This window comes from Aspergillus caelatus (genome assembly GCF_009193585.1).
Source record: "Aspergillus caelatus strain CBS 763.97 unplaced genomic scaffold BDV27scaffold_248, whole genome shotgun sequence".
In the NCBI taxonomy this organism is placed as follows: domain Eukaryota; kingdom Fungi; phylum Ascomycota; class Eurotiomycetes; order Eurotiales; family Aspergillaceae; genus Aspergillus; species Aspergillus caelatus.
The window spans coordinates 20,795-37,107 of record NW_022475511.1 but is presented as its reverse complement, the minus strand read 5'-3'; the positions used below and the strand labels follow the sequence as shown (position 1 = coordinate 37,107).

At 47.5% G+C, this 16,313-nt stretch overlaps 4 protein-coding genes across 4 annotated transcripts; all 4 read left to right on the top strand.

Annotated features, from left to right (window-relative positions):
• The first annotated feature begins 1,479 nt into the window (after positions 1-1,479).
• On the top strand, positions 1,480-2,825 carry BDV27DRAFT_135720 (mitochondrial 54S ribosomal protein uL24m). The gene is made up of 2 exons (XM_032068600.1): positions 1,480-1,989; positions 2,061-2,825. The coding sequence occupies exons 1-2, from the start codon at positions 1,573-1,575 to the stop codon at positions 2,694-2,696; spliced, it is 1,053 nt and encodes a 350-aa protein (XP_031922803.1). The 5' UTR covers positions 1,480-1,572; the 3' UTR covers positions 2,697-2,825.
• A 47-nt stretch (positions 2,826-2,872) lies between these two features.
• On the top strand, positions 2,873-4,961 carry rtt106 (putative negative regulator of DNA transposition (Rtt106)). The gene is made up of 4 exons (XM_032068599.1): positions 2,873-3,229; positions 3,302-3,643; positions 3,703-4,059; positions 4,124-4,961. The coding sequence occupies exons 1-4, from the start codon at positions 3,124-3,126 to the stop codon at positions 4,690-4,692; spliced, it is 1,374 nt and encodes a 457-aa protein (XP_031922802.1). The 5' UTR covers positions 2,873-3,123; the 3' UTR covers positions 4,693-4,961.
• Positions 4,962-8,293: 3,332 nt separating this feature from the next.
• BDV27DRAFT_50817 (casein kinase I) lies at positions 8,294-10,326 on the top strand. The gene is made up of 6 exons (XM_032076802.1): positions 8,294-8,413; positions 8,530-8,761; positions 8,817-8,886; positions 8,942-9,090; positions 9,141-9,546; positions 9,618-10,326. Exons 2-6 carry the CDS (start codon positions 8,633-8,635, stop codon positions 10,199-10,201), a joined length of 1,338 nt encoding a protein of 445 aa, XP_031922801.1. The 5' UTR covers positions 8,294-8,413; positions 8,530-8,632; the 3' UTR covers positions 10,202-10,326.
• Positions 10,327-11,115, top strand: BDV27DRAFT_50818 (uncharacterized protein). The gene has a single exon (XM_032076803.1). The coding sequence runs from the start codon at positions 10,452-10,454 to the stop codon at positions 10,947-10,949; it is 498 nt and encodes a 165-aa protein (XP_031922800.1). The 5' UTR covers positions 10,327-10,451; the 3' UTR covers positions 10,950-11,115.
• The last annotated feature ends 5,198 nt before the right edge of the window (positions 11,116-16,313 follow it).

Sequence of the window (16,313 nt, the reverse complement as noted above, 5' to 3'; positions counted from 1 at the left end):
GGCCTCAGCCACGGTTAAACCCAGTGCAGTGAACGCCTTGCAGCAAGTGCAGATATCTTTCTCACTACCTTTTATCTGGGAAACGGCTGTGACTCAGTCCGATATGCAACCATGCTGGTTGGTCCACCTTTCTAACTGGCTGTGAGGATTCATTGGGCCGTCCTTGCCGGCATTGTTACTCTTTGGATCAATGGTGATTCCATAATACATTGCCGCATACAGCCTATGCAGCACTCGACAAGAATCCTGACAATGTGACTGACGCAATCAATGGTGATCACGCCCCTGTATATGCTGTCTAACTGCATCAAGCATTTGCTCTTTCACCCGTGACATCATAATTGTCATGGATTTTGCAAGGCTAGATGGGAAAGCTCCTGGGGGTGATGTAAATTTTTTGTCCCTTGATCATAAAAGAACATTGCCCTAGGCAACCCGAAAAAAAAATAAAAAAATAAAAAAGAAGAAGAAGGTTTGACTCGTCTTACGACTCCTACATGACCAGGACCAGTCAGCCTTGCACACACAATAAAGAGTGCATATGCATACTTTTAGCTGAAGGTGGAATCTGCAGAAAAGCCTAGCTGAGGACGAGACTCCCCTGGAATTCGATACAAGTCCCTATCGAAAGCTTCCAACCCAAAAAGGGAAAGACAACAAGAAGGTCTCGTTAACATACAACAAAGCCATAAAGCAATCTGTGATACATTAATGCCTGCCTAGGTATGGTCCGGACCTAAAGGATAGTTTGTGGCGCTGGAGTGGACATACTCTCCGGCAGTGAGGCTAGACCATTCTTCATAGCTCTGCATATCTGAAGTGCCGCTGGATTTCCCAGATCCAGGCCCTAAAATTCCTGCGCCCAAGTAACTCTTGTCCTTGCAACCATAGCATTCACTTCTAGGACCCAGAAGCCACTTGGCGTTGCTCAACTGACCTGTCCAGGACACAAATGTATGGGGAGGTTAGACCTCGGAAAGTTGCCGTTACCTTATTGTCGATATTCAGTACTGTAAGCTACCCTGGAGGCAAGTTTTCATGCTTCGAAATTGTAGGAAGTGTACCATTTCACAGGCATCCCGTTTCTTTCTCCTTCGTATGCAACGTCACTGGTGGTAACGCATCCTCTGATATCTTTTTGACTTGCTATGTCTTTCTCAAAGCCACTCATACGGTACTACCGTGTTGATTCTATGGGGTAACGCATTGAGTCAGCAACTTAGTTAAGAAATACAAAATACAGACGGATATATCGCAACGAGTGATTACGATTTATCAATCAAACTTTACATTGTACGTTTTCCATACACTCTTGTGGCTCATCACATTGCGACAAAGGCCAGATAAATGCCTTGTGTACGAAGTACAGTGCTATTACCTTCTATCAGAGTAGGCATATACCTCATCTACTGAGGCATACCCCTATCGGATCTTCCCATTGGCTCCTTGATCTTGAGTGACTTTTGGTCACGTGATTGTGACGGCCGCAATTTTCCCTCCCGGGGCATCATCCGGTCCCTGGAGATTCCGCGGAAACGTCGCTCAGCCATTGCTGGTACCGTACCATTCAATATGCAGAAGGTCATCCGGAGGACGGCTTTGGCAAGAAATCAGGCCCAGCGGAAGGCAGTTCGAGCTGCTAAAGATGCTGAGCGTGAAGAATTCAAAGACCACCTGAGACAGCGGTTCGCTTTGAACCGCATCGAGCTCGATAACATCCGCGCTGAGAGACAACGACGACGAGAGGACTGGCTCCGCGGGCCTCTAGCACCTCAGCGTGATGCCGGCTTTGAGGGCCAATCGTTCGGTGCCCTGAGCCCTCAGGCAATGAACCCACCACCTATCCCCAAGCACCTAAGGAGGAAATATATCAACATCGCCGTGGGAGATCGAGTGTGTATCATGAAGGGCCGGGATAAGGGCAAGATCAATGAGGTCGTCCGTGTTGATACAAGCAATGAGACGGTTAACGTGAGGGATCTCAACATGGTATGCTTCTGCGGTTACATGCACTGTCCTCATGGTATCTTCGCTCCTGACTGACTCTTGACATTCCGCAGAATGATGTGCATCTTCCCAGTTGGATCAACTCACAATACGGAAATAAGGGCACTGTCAATGCGATGGCCTTGCCGATTCCCATCGATGATGTCCGCCTCGTCGTTGCCCTTGACGATCCAGCTACTGGACAAACACGAGACGTCTTGGTTGAACACGTTCACGGCGGAGAGCCAATCCTTGAACGGGAACATGGCACGGAGACCCCCAGGCATACCAGATACATTTCCGGCGAAAACATCGAAATCCCATGGCCTCGCCGCGAGCCTCCAGTTTTGAATGACGAAGAATGGGATACGCTACGTATGGAAGTTGAAACGCCGACTTGGACACCATCGCTGCACTATGCACCCTTCCCTCCCAGTGTTCTGGATGAGCTCCGGAATAAGTTCTCGAAATACCGTACACGGCACGATCCGGAATGGGTCGAGGCGAAGAAGATGGAAGATTACAGAAAGGAGTACCTTCAAAGCAGGTCTTTGTTGACACCGAAGGGTGAACTGATGGCTATGATACGGGCCAAGAAGGAGGAACGCCTGAACGCGAGAAGGGATGCCAATGGCAATATACTCATGGACGACCAAACGGCCGGATTCATTGAGAATTTCTTGAAAGAGAAAGTGGCGAACAAAGCGTAATCAGCTTAGATGTGATGGGATGTGTGTCAGAGGAGTAATTTCTGTCCCCCCTCTTACTTGTTTGAATGTTGGATGTATACAAATGTACCACTGTAGCATAGAATATGATTGTATAAGATTACCGGGTTAGGTTTTCGCTTTACATTCCAGACCTGTGGGTGAATCTACGGGGGAAGGAAGCAACATGGTCAGATCGGGATGTCTCTGAAGAGCCAATAGGACTAATGATTGATCACTATAAAGCCCCCCGGTTGCGTTTGGACTATCTTTGGTCGACAGCCGCCAGGGGAGTGGTTCGCAATCTCTCTTTTCCATCTCTCCGCGCCCGAAGTTTCCATCCCCCATTTCTCTCTTCAACCTCCACGCAGCCCCATTCCTCAAGACATCCTGTTCGGCTTTGTTAACCTGGGGCTGCTCTTTCCCAAATATGGCATTCGCCGCAATAAATTCATCGGCTACCAAAAAGATTCCAGCCATTGAAGATGCTTTCGCCGCCGAAACTTCTTTGAAGAAGCGAGTCTACGATGCGATCGGTGCGTAACCCAACAACTGACACGGGTCCAGGAGCGAAAGAGAATTGACTCGTGTCCGTTCCGGCTTTACAGTGACTACCCCACAATATATACCTCTCTTCGAGGACATTGCCAAATATACCTCGAGCCTGCTGGTCAGGAATGCGAGCGCCCCCGTTCAGCCTGTAGAGACGCATACAAACGGCCCTGCGGCGAAGAAGCGAAAGCTACAGAATGGAGATACTGCAGGACAGGCGCAATCGTCAGGCGATTTGAAAGCCGATGCGCCCTTACAATTCTATATGCAGGATGTTTCCTTCGCTGTTCCACAACGGAAAAAGCTTACACTCGAAATTACGGCCGGGCGCGGTTTTCTTCGCGCAAGGAATCAGACATCGAAGGTAGTGGAGTTTGGCATCCACGTGGACAAAATACGTAAGTTTGGTGGCCAGACTCTATGACTTCGGCGCTAACTATGCTGTTGGTCGATCCAGAACATGTCCTTTGCCTTCCTGTTCCGGAAAAGAATCAGAAGCAGTTCAACTTCTGTATTATCCCTCAATATGGCGATGGCATAAATTCACCACCGGAGGGCGAAACTGCCCCCGAGGCGATGGTGTGGACGGTCAACGACGGCCCTCCCAAGGCGGCATTCTCGGGCAATGGAGAACAGATGGGAAATAACGATGGCGAAACAGCTGAGAATGTTGTTAGGCAAATGCTGAATGAGAACCTATTGCAGACAAAGGTGGTACGTCCAGATGAGAGGGAATTTGTCAGTGCCATGCCTGAAGCGCATCGGAAGGGAGAAAAAGCGTATCATGTCAAGGCCTTCCGTGGCAGTAAGGAAGGTACAGTTACCATCAGCGGATTCCGATATTTGTTTGTCTTCAGCTAACTCATTGTCTACTATAGGCTATCTCTTCTTCTTATCCACAGGCATACTATTTGGATTCAAGAAGCCCCTAGTCTTTTTTGCTTTCGAGAACATCGACTCGATCTCATACACTTCTGTGCTCCAGCGAACCTTCAACCTTAACATTGTGGCTCGGCCTACTTCGAGTGATGAAACGCAAGAACTGGAGTTTTCTATGATCGATCAGGCGGACTTTGCCGGTATCGATGCTTACATCAAGAAGCACGGTCTACAAGATGCTAGCCTTGCAGAGGCCCGACGTGCGAAGAGATATAATATTAATGGAGCGAAGATTGGGGAGGAAGGTGCTATAGATGCAGAGGGTCCTGTTGAGGAAGAAAGCGAGTTGCAAAAGGCGCAACGCGAGCTAGACGACGAGGATGACGAGGATGAAGAAGACTATGATCCCGGCAGCGATGATAGTAATGATGGTAGTGGTTCCAGCAGCGAGGAAGACTCCGATGAGGACGGTGATGATGATGAGGAGGAGGGGGAGGAAGAAGGGCGAGACGTTCTCGCAGATGAGCTTGGAAGCGAGGCAGAGAATGTTCCTGCTGACCAGCAGTGATGGAATACTTGTCATACTTAAAGCACTGTACGAAATACCGGACGCTTCATGGTTGCGATGTCATATTCATCTCGGTGTATTGATCCTCTGCACGTAAGACCAGTCAAGCGTAGGTTGTTGATGTTTCATCTTGACCACCTTCGGCTTATATTTTTCATCTCTCACTCTTCGTCCAGCATGTATCGATGTGACACTCTACAGATAGACCACAACTTCAGCAGCGCCCCTGCAGGAAACCATGCACATACATCATAATCAGATGTGAGGCCTCAGCCCAATCACTCCATTTCACGTAGAACCGTTTCAAGGCCGCATAGTGTGGATTTCAGCCGCCAGGAAGTGCACCACTGCCCTACAAGAATTTACATGCGAAGACTGTTTGGTGGGTCACCTACGTGTCGGGTGGAGCTTTTCAATGTTTTGGGTGGCTGTTCAACTGCGTATGCCGCTTGTTGCTAGCAATGCATATCACCAGGGTTTATACGGAGAACTTGGTTGATATATGCCTGCAGACAAGAGAATCAACAGCACCTTTCGCTACGCACTGACGGTGCCTCCCAAGACCCCGCGCCTTCTAGTGACTAGGATATGCATCCTGCGGCGGTAAGACGTAACTTATAACTCTAGCGCTCTGTGTTGCTTCCTACGAGGTCTATTGGATACATGATATTCTGGTTAAATGCTTTATATCATGGGTTTCTGGGTAAAGCATAGCCCTCCTTGTGGCTTAGGAGCGGTCTCTACATGAATATATATTTATAGGACGTATCATGATCTACAAACGGAGTTAGAATCGGCTCCGCCGCCAACCAATACAATTGTTAATACCAACCCGATAATTAACCAACAGAGAAGCCATGTCCTATGTATTTCTCAAACCCCCATAGATCAGGATGAGCTCCTATGGTCTAGTGGGATGGAATTATCAATCTACGGAGCCACAAAAGCAGAATCATTGGCGGATGTTCCATAGTGGAGTATCTCTAGCAGGGACTCAGTTGGCACATATTTGAAAGTTAAGAGAGATCGCCCATGATTACTTTGATGTAGAAGTAAAGAGCCTAGAGAGGATTGTCCACTAACAGGACGCTTCGCAATACTGATGCTTCCCAACGATCGGTGTGGCTGTTGTAACCACGGACCTGCAATCGGGGTTGATAAATAGGGCAGGTTTTAGGGGGGCGGGGGGAGGGGATCCAAAATCAGCCTGACCGTGGTCCCTAGTGGCGTGATTTTAATCTGGTTACTAGGAGGAGTACCTAGTATCTGGGTTCCTTTTGAAAGGGGGCGATACTATGTATATGTCTTACACGGTCTACGAGTAGTACTTGTAGACTTGTAGATGAAGACTAGGTATGAACTTTTTTCTTCCAAGAGTTCAACGATACGCCGAGGTTCGACATCCTTGCTTGTTGTGCTTTTTCTCTTTTCTTTTCAACTTCCTTTTCAATCTTTTTCTTTCCCCCCTCTCTCCCAAAAAAAAAAAAGTGGCACCTTCTGATTAAGGAGTGGCTTTGGTCCCATTTTCCCAAATTCGGAAATCTAAGCTACCCGGCGAAAGGGTGCGTGCTCAAAGCCGATGTGTTCTCCTGAATGGCGCGTTCGACCGAGTTAACATGTTCTCTGATAAAAGACGCGAACAAAGCCACTATTGGGTATTCCTCGGAATATGTACGGAGTAGTACTACAGACGATGGAAACGGTAGAAGAAACTGATCTCTAAAATGCCGCAGGGTATAGATTGGTCAGGGGCACCGCCAGCAAAGCAACGAACTAGTCGTCGTTTAGTCCGCGTCTGCCGATGACTGCTTTGAGGAGGAGCTGGTTGACAGCTAGCATTTTGATCTCCGTACCTGGCTTTAAAAAATTAACACATGTATGTTGTCCTGCAGCTATAGACTTCGAGGTTAAAGCGAGGGACAATCCACTCCCGTTGGATGTATGCACCTGGATGTGTTCGCTTATCTTTGTTGGTATGGATATTTATCCATGGGAAGGGGTTGACCTCCCTGGTACAGTACAGTACGAAGTACGGAGGAAGTAGTACGACATTGGGTAGGGGGCCGAAGGACGATGGGAAATGAAAATGAAAACCCCCCCCCAAAGTTCGAGGTAAGGTAAGGTATGTATTAAAATCACGGTAATCATACGGGAATTTTACGCTGCACATGGCCGAGGATCAGTTAGTAGCAAAGGTACTCCGTACCTAGCTCGACAGGGTAATTACGGAATTGAAAAAAATATTGAGTAACCATAGTAACTGTTGGAACCTGCGCATATCCACATGGGTCTCCTTACACAATGAATGTCTCTCAATTGAAATTTTCTATTGACCTAGGTTCCCCAGATTCATGTAACTTTCCCACCCCAGGTTGAATGGACGTCTTGATCCTTGGGTATCTGTGGACGGGGAAGCACGCGACGAACAATGACTGGAACGATTGTTCCTGGATCGTATACATCCATCCATTCCCACGTATTCAAGCTAATCCATCCCCCGTTTGGAATTTTAGCTGCCAGTCTGGCCAGAACGACCCCCGAAATCCACTTACTATCTCCCTAGGAAGTTAGTGTCCGGGCTTCAACCGTTCGTCGCCCAACAGCCCGAGCGCTAAGGGAGCCACTAAGACAGACCAGTGACTCCAGTCCCTGTACTAGGGCAAGTCGAGGTTCCATACGGAATTCCCTGTTTTCCTTGTTCCTCCTGACGAATGTCTTGATTTCGAAGTTCTTCTGATATTGATGACGTTTTTCCTGGTGTACACTCCGTAGGCCCTGTTAGAATGTGTATTCCCTGTCTTTAGTAGATGTACGGTATCTATACAATGACCGAGAGATCTCTGAAAAATACCACGGTTCTCCCCTAGAGGATCTTCAGAGATTATCTTTCCGCTAGTCAATACCGACACTGAACTTATCCATACGCGCTAAGCCCCAAGGCAGGCAGCCGGGTAATGTACTACGTACTAATGGAGGTTGAATGGTACCTCAGCCTTCAGGTACGGAACGAAGTTCGATGGACCAGTGACAAGTCGCCCGCTCGTCGTCCAACCATCACCTTCCCTCCCTCTTGACTTTCCTCCTCTTTCCGCCTCAATTTTTTTTTTCTTTTTTTGTTCCTAATTTTTTCCCTCTCTCCCCGTAGGCTCAGGTGTCCATACCACTGGTGTGTTCCCTATTCACCTAAAGTCCTTTCTATCCACTCATAGTTCCCCATCGCTCTCCCCATTCCCTCGTCCTCCATTACTCTTTCGAACCTCATCCTCTTCCTTCCCCTTCCCTTCCCCATTCTCCCAATCCTTTCAAACCACTGCTCAGTGCGGTTCATCGTACTGCGACGCAGTTGGTGAGTATCAGGGAGTAATTTTCACTTTTTAATTATTTTCCTTTTTCTTTCCTTTTTTTTTTCCCCCATTCCTCGACTGAACCCACTTTTTTTTTTCTTTTTACGATCCTCCCTTTTCCACAGCGCACCTTAAACTGTCAACCTGCAGCTCCGACTGTCGGCCTACCGGAGATAATTGCCTGTACTTCACTTCCGTGACCTTTCCCCATCAAACGCTTCCAAAGGATATACAATTATCTCTTCGCCTGATACTATCGGTGCGACTTGTTCAGACAGCCATCGATTTGCCTCCGCCCGTTACCCCCGTCTTGTTGTGCCGGTTCTAGCATACATTAGACTCGTGAATGAATGGTCTAGATCGCAAACAGGCTTTCTGTGAGCCTTTCCCCCTTTCTTTTGCTTCCAATGCAAATAATTATCCCATTCCGGTCGATCGGTGTTAATTGACGTTTACCCTTGTTACCTTGCTGACTGTTTCGATCTATTCGCAGACTAGTCTTTCACGTGCCGAGCCTGCGGATCGAGTCTCCTGACCCGACTGTCCCTTGGTGAAATCAGCCTTCCGCTTACCGTCACCCAATACCCATTGCAACCATGGCATCGTCGTCGTCCAACGTTGTGGGTGTCCACTACAGGGTGGGAAAGAAAATTGGTGAAGGATCGTTCGGTGTAATCTTTGAGGGTACGAACCTTTTGAATAATCAGCAAGTGGCCATTAAATTCGTGCGTGCATCGTCCCGATGGAGGAGCAGGAGATCCGACATACTGACAAATCCAGGAACCACGGAAAAGCGATGCACCGCAGCTCCGCGATGAGTATCGGACATACAAGATTCTGGTCGGATGTCGTAAGTTCTAAACGAGCATACTCATAGTAGAAGACATGGTTCTGATTGAACGCAGCGGGCATTCCCAATGTCTATTACTTCGGTCAGGAGGGTTTACATAACATCTTGGTTATCGACCTACTCGGTCCAAGTCTGGAGGATCTTTTCGATCACTGTAATCGTCGCTTTTCGACAAAGACAGTGGTGATGGTGGCTAAGCAGATGGTGCGTGTACTAACGATCTTGCATACCTAATGTCTAACAGTTATCTTCAGCTCTCTCGCGTCCAAACGATCCACGAGAAAAATCTGATCTACCGTGACATCAAGCCCGACAACTTCCTCATCGGCCGCCCTAATTCCAAGGCCGCCAACGTTATCCATGTCGTCGACTTTGGCATGGCCAAGCAATATCGTGATCCAAAGACCAAGCAGCATATCCCTTATCGTGAGCGAAAGTCGCTGTCTGGTACAGCCCGCTACATGAGTATCAACACCCACCTGGGCCGGGAGCAGTCCAGGAGAGATGACCTGGAAGCTTTGGGTCACGTTTTCATGTACTTCTTGAGAGGAGGTCTCCCATGGCAGGGACTGAAAGCCGCGACGAACAAGCAGAAGTACGAGAAAATTGGCGAGAAGAAACAAACTACTGCGATCAAGGACCTGTGCGAAGGATTTCCTGGTACTATTCACCCATTCCGCCCCCCCTCCTTTTCCTACTTGAGCACAGACATGCTGACCGTTGAACCCTAGAAGAGTTTACGAAGTACCTTACTTATGTCCGCAACCTTGGGTTCGAAGAAGCACCTGATTACGATTACTTAAGAGACTTGCTCACGCAAGCCCTGAAGAATGCAGGAGAGGTCGAAGATGGCGAATATGACTGGATGAAGCTCAACAATGGAAGAGGATGGGAGTACAAGTCGTACTCATCCCAGCAGCATCTCCACAACAATGCACTTCCCAATTCGTCTGCCCGTGAGCTTCATGCTCAGCAGCTACGCAGCAGCCAGAGGCCCGGTGTGACAGCAGACCGTTTAAACGCCGCGCAGCCCCCGCCCCCTTCCCCGGCGAAGCCGGGAGCAGGGAAGACGCGCGAGCGGCAAAACGTCCAAGGCGGGATGCCACCGAAGCGCCAGAGCGGGGGGATGGACACCACACCGACGGTGTCCACTCAGGCACAGTTCCAGAACTCAAACGCAAACATTCCGGGTCGTATGGGAAGCCCAGCCAACCCGACGAAGAATAGCCAGCAAGGCCCAGGCGCTCAAGGGAACAATGAGCCGCAGCCCACTTTCGTTCAGAAAGTGATGAAGGCATTATGCTGCGGTAGGTGACCATGCTGATGCTCAGGTGTCATACCTTTTCGCTTATGCAGCTTTCCAGGTTGATACCCGGTTGAGCACAGGGAATGTAACTTTTACATCATGTTGGCTTTCAACTTTCTTTCGTTCTTTCTTGTCTTCGCGCTCTTGGGAGGGTTGAAAGACAGCATGCAATTATACTCTGTTATAAACCAGACGCTCCCCATCTCCTTGGACCAAACTTGGAAGGCTTTTGCAGACACTGCTGGCAGATGAGCACAAGATGGATAGGGGCGGGTATATTGTTTTCCTTATTCTTCTGTCAACGATGGAATGGGTTTCGGATCGAGCAAACTGCTCGCCCGCCCGGTTTCATCTCGACGCTGCAAAATTAATACAGCTCGAAGCGGACCGGTCACCGACTGGAGCGACCCTCATTTCACACCTCTACGTCTCATCACACTCGTCATCTTCGACACTCTTTTCATGGTGCTACGGCTCGGAACGGCGAATTTGCGATTATTCTGCTTTGTGCGATTTCCTTTTCTTTTTTCCTTTCTCGCATTCTGGCGTGAGCCATTTAATACTAGATTCTTGTGTGTCAGATTACATATCGTTGCCCTACCCTCATCCTTTTTCCGACCATCTCGACCCCTTTCACCTATGGCCGCCTCTATGCTCTCAGTTCATTGTGGCTGGTTCTTCGATGGTAATATTAATGACATGGCGGAAGGGCGTTTGGCATCTGATGGAAGAGTCCTCGCGTTTCAACCAGCAGTGACCTATTTACAAAGCATTTAAGATTATAAATGTTTGAATATGCCGCATGGGATACGTCGCAGGACAAATGGGTCCATCGGTCAAGGAGTTTATGTGGAAGCAGCCTGTGGCTGTTTGGTTTCCCTTTTTTTTTTTTTTTTGTTCTCTTTCTTTTTCTTTTGCCTTTGTTTCTTGTCTGCGTACGTCTTGTGTCTATCTGCAGGGGATCATTCAGATGTAGCCTCATTGGTTGGATTTGTACTTGTCTATACCTTTGCCATTGTCAGCCAAAAGCCAAAACAAGGAGTGGATTGATCAGCTGTGACCCAGTCTCATGCCCCTTAGACGAGACTGATGTGCTTTACTGCCGATCTTGTGGCACTCTCCAGTCGGGTTGTTGCAGGGTCGAAGGGAACCAGAGAGGCAACGTCTTATATCTTTCCGTTCCTCGTTAAATCTACTGTCTGTGTCTATACGTGTTTGAGCAGCGAGTTGATCGTGTGGGTTCAAGATCGCGTTCTTTGATTTGTTGCATTGGGGCTGATCCGCTCTGCCAGTGTATAAGACAGAGTATGATAGCGTAGAGTAATTATACCATAGCAAACAAGTTATGTTCTAGCAGTCTTTTCTCACTATCCGATCGGTCGACGGGGCTAGTTATTCAAGTAGATGGATATGAAGCAAGTATCTATAACCCTATTGGATGTTACTCAAAGTATCAACAAGAACTCCTGCATGATCAGTGACAAGTTGCAGACCGAGACCTGCCGAATCTAGTAGCAAGGCCATGGGCATGGGATCTGAAGGGTGGTAGTATCTCGGCGCAGCAACACTAAGAGTGGCATCCCTGTCCCTGTCACTTCAGGATGGGCCGCCGTTGGCACCGGGATTAGTCTGCCGTGCTGCAGAAACGTTGCTTATGGGTGACCATTGGTTGACAGGTGCAGCTCGTCCCGAGTCCTTCATTCGCGTCTGGGTCTGCTGGCCTGATTGATTGACATCTTCACGTCATTGGAGACGGGGAGGTATGAGGTATGAGGTGGGACATGGATGTCGTCCTCCAATGGGTTCGGTTCGGTTCGGTTCACCTTTGCAACACTGGCCTTGCCTGACTTCCTGACCATCTGTAACTATTTCAATCTGGCTGAGGGGAATGTGGCTTCAAGTCTGACGATTGTTCATGCATGTAACCTCGGATGGATAGAGATATGTATAAGGCATCCCCGTCCCTTGAGAGTAGTAGGAGTAGTACCATGCTCATTCGCTGGACTGTGCTGTGTGCATAATGATCTCCTTCATCTCTTAATGCAACCCAGCAAAGACTACTGTGTATTTTTCTCCCTCGTCGGCGAGTACTGTCACAGGATGAATAGGATTAATTATCCATCTTCTCAGTGGGTACTCATTAAACGGACTGGGATCAGAATCATGGGGTCCCCATCATTCCCCTCTTCGTTTTTCTAAAACCCCCCACAGTCCAAGTCTAGACTTGAGGAGTCGTTTTTTCCCTGTGTAGGACCAATAATGTGAGGCATCATGTATCCGCTGCTAACGAAGTGGTCCTGTACTTATCTTGATTAAGAAGGTCCGTTACTGGCCGATTGGAGTCACCAGTACAAATTATGGAGTCCAATGTAGATTACTAACGACCTTAGCGTAACTATCGTCCTTTAGGCACTTTTTTGAAGATCATGCCACAACATTCTGAGACTGGTGTCTCTCGTGTTTCTTGCTGGCCCCTCTCCTGGTTAACCGTGGATTTGCCGGCCCTTAGGGTATTGATGTCACGAGAGACTGGCCTATCTTGCTTTTGACTCTTGAAACATCATCTGTTGATCATTTAGTCATGGTGGAGAGAGAGAGAGAGAGACACACACACACACACACACACACACACACACACACACACAGAGAACAAATGCTGTCCGTGTGTCCGTGTGCCTAAGTTGTTTGTGCGTCTTTACAGAACGGAGAAATTGTGGATCAATTGATGATGATCGCGTGGTGAAAGTATTTTCCATTTTTCCAATGCTTCTTGTAGGGGAAATTAGGGGACATAACACAAGGGGGGCTCCCTTATATTCCATTATCGCGATCCATGCGCACTGGCACGAACATCCACACCGTTCCAGAAAGAATCGTCTACACCGTTAGTTCGTTGTCCGCCAACTGTTTCCAACGTGTCTTCCAATTTGCGACCCCATGACACGTGGATGTGATACGTTGTTTAGTAGGATCCCGACTTGGGAGCTGTTGGAACCGTTTGGAAATCGACTAAACCTTCTTATGCCAGGCTGGGCTTGATTGGTAGCGATTGAGGGGGGCATCCGGTTCTTGAGCTGTAGTTCTCTCACTAGCTATTCTGATAGCTCCCATGCATTATGCATGTACCTTAGGTAGGTCGGTAGTAGTAGCTTGTCCATACGTTTTCGATTTTCTTTGCCTTTTTTTTTTTTCTTTCTTTTTTGCTTTTTCTTACTATCTATATTATTCTATACTCCGTAATATCTCCACAGAGGAACTAAACACGAAAGGTTACTATTAAACGAGCTATATGTGGTGATAATGCGGCGTACTTCGTGAGTTCGTCTCCGGTCATTGGCTACATTTCAATATAATATTTCATTCCACCACTAACTAACCAAGTCCTCAACCTAAACGCAAATTGCGACAAGCCCAAAAAAAAAAAAAAAAAGAGGGACCACAACCGAGTCAGTGACACCCGGCTAAGGCTTGATCCAAATTAGCGATTGCGTACACCGTCCTTGATATCTCGCAAGAAGACACCCAAATCTCTCGAACAACCAGATAAACTAAAAGTCGATCCACTTGTGAACTAAACCGATAGATACCTAAGATAGTGCTTCGCGCTGTTCCGCTACCCATTAGGGGGGAGGTCCCACTCCGGTTCCTCGGAAAACTATGTCTTTGTCTCCATCTTTTTTCTCCTTCGTATTATCAATTTGTCCCAATGATAAGGTCATATCTTTTCACGTTGCATGTAAGTAATGGGTCCTATTGGGTTGGGTTCGTTTACTAAAGAAATATAAAATATCCATCACACTTACTCCTACTTTATCCGGAGTATAGCCGCACTAATCCCAATAGACGGATAGAACCATTGATCGAAATTCAATTTCTATAGGTAGTTTATTTAGAAGAAGGAAAAAAAAAAAAAAAAAAAAACAGGGAATCAGGCTCAAGGTGTATAGTGGATACATATACTTCTATCGAACTATACTCTGTATACGGACTAGTAGCGGCATAGCCCGACCGGCGATCAGAGCCTTAATTTTTGCCACAGTTTTGTTTGATTTTTTTTTAAAATTTTTTTTACCCTCTGTGGGGGCTTAGGATGAAAAGTTGGATATTGAAAGTTGTTGGATAGTGGAGCTCAGCAACGACGATATCGGGTAGAGCAATCTCTATCTATAGACGCCGGTGAGCACGGTTGGAGTCGGGCGGTTCCTGTTAGTTCGTCAGGTTGCTATGGCAGTTGATGATCTGGTACAATGGCTGGTTTTAGTGATGCTGTACGGAGTAGTGATGCTATAGTTGTTGTTACTTGTTGATGTCGGGAGAAATAGGGATGGCTGGTTTGTATCAAAATGTCCGTTCTCCTGGCCGAGTCATATTGTTATTCTATATTTAATGTGTTGTGATGATGATGCAAAGTTTAATCCTGAGAGGGAAAAAAATCTCGCAAAGGAATTCGCCTTCAATGTCCATTCATAGATTAGTTCCAGGTACTTGAAAGCGTTACACAGGGGACATACAACTATCGAAGTGGCGTTGGAACAACTCGAAGGCTTCCATAAATGTTCTAGAATCCGAGAATTTTCACCGCGTTTGACCGTGCTGAGCCTTGTGGCTTTTATCTTCTTGGCCCGCCCCCGTTGTCTGACACCTGTAGGGCACTCACGGAAGAAAACGGAATGCCCCAGTGATTGCATTGCCTTGCGGGAAACGACGAGACTTTCCCGATTTTTTTGTCTGACTCAGTTTGCCACTTGAAACGGATACTAATCTAATTTTCTTTTCTTAATTGTGGTCCTGGGTGGCTCCCTCCATAGTCTTATCCGGGACTGGATTCGTTATGATCTGCAGATGTACAGGGACGACCTTTTTTTTTTTGGGTTGCACGGCAGACTGTCTATGACGTGATGTTATCTCATCCTACCTTTTTTTTTTTTTTTTACTTCGTACCACGTCCCGTCGTGGTCCCTCTTATCACGGTTCATTGAACAGATGATGGAGGAGAACACCTTGCAAGGGATGGCAGATCTTGTGTTACTATCGTTTGTAGATGGCCCATTGCCTCTGCGATGGGATTGGCCGGATATCATTTCATTCCATCGAGAAAGAATGGTGTAGGACAATACCTCACCCTTACCCCTCTCACGACGCGCAATCCATTGAGCTCTGGGATGTGGAATATCTGCACACTGTGTGTAAGTACGTAGCATTTACTCCGGAGTAGTAGTTAATATACGGATATTGATCTGAATGCGACGGGACAAGAGCTTGAAGCTACTTGTCAGATAGGTCTTACCCAACGCGGTTAGAAGCTTAAGTCCGAGCCCATGGATCTTGCCAAGATGTAATAATGGAAGCGGTCCAACAAGCTTCTCGACCGAACAAAGAAAAATTTAATTCTACTGAGTATCTCATGATCCCAAGCAAACACACACACACACACGTTGGCGGCCTTGGCCGCTTCTGTTTCCCCCCTCATGGGGACGTGTGCTCGGGTGCGTGAAAGTGAAAGTGGGGGGTGGTGACACTAAGCGCGAAGGACCCTGTGGCATTCGCTGGATTCCTCGCCAACGAAAGGACCACGCGGGTTAAGAGTTATGTACACGCAAGCCACCCCCTCTCTGACTGGTCAGGCTTGACCACGTACTTGAACGGGCCGAAGCCCTCTGATTTGTGGATCACTTTGAGATTCCCTTCCAAGGTTGTGTCGTTTTTCCCTTACTTGTCAAACTGGGGCAATCCTGCATTCTTTTGGAATTCTTTTTGCCTTCGTTAATGTTCTGGAAATGGAATTTTCTTTTTCTTTCTTTTTTTTTTTTTCTTTTTGCCTTTCTTTGGGCAACTTATCTATCCAATCTTGGGGGGTCGGGAAATTCCTCATCACTACCGTTCTCGGTGAATGACCTTCTATTTGTCTTTTTCGACTCAAACCACACAGCGACACATATACAGTTTTCTGCATGTCTGCATACTCCTTGCAGAATATTTGGGGTAGCTAACTGCAGGCAGGGATGCTGACTGGTGCTACCATCATCAAACAAACACTAGAATGGAGTCGAGCAAAGAGCCGGAGGTTACGTGATGAGTGGACGGGATTTGATGGCCTTGCACTGAAGCTAGTCGAGAATGA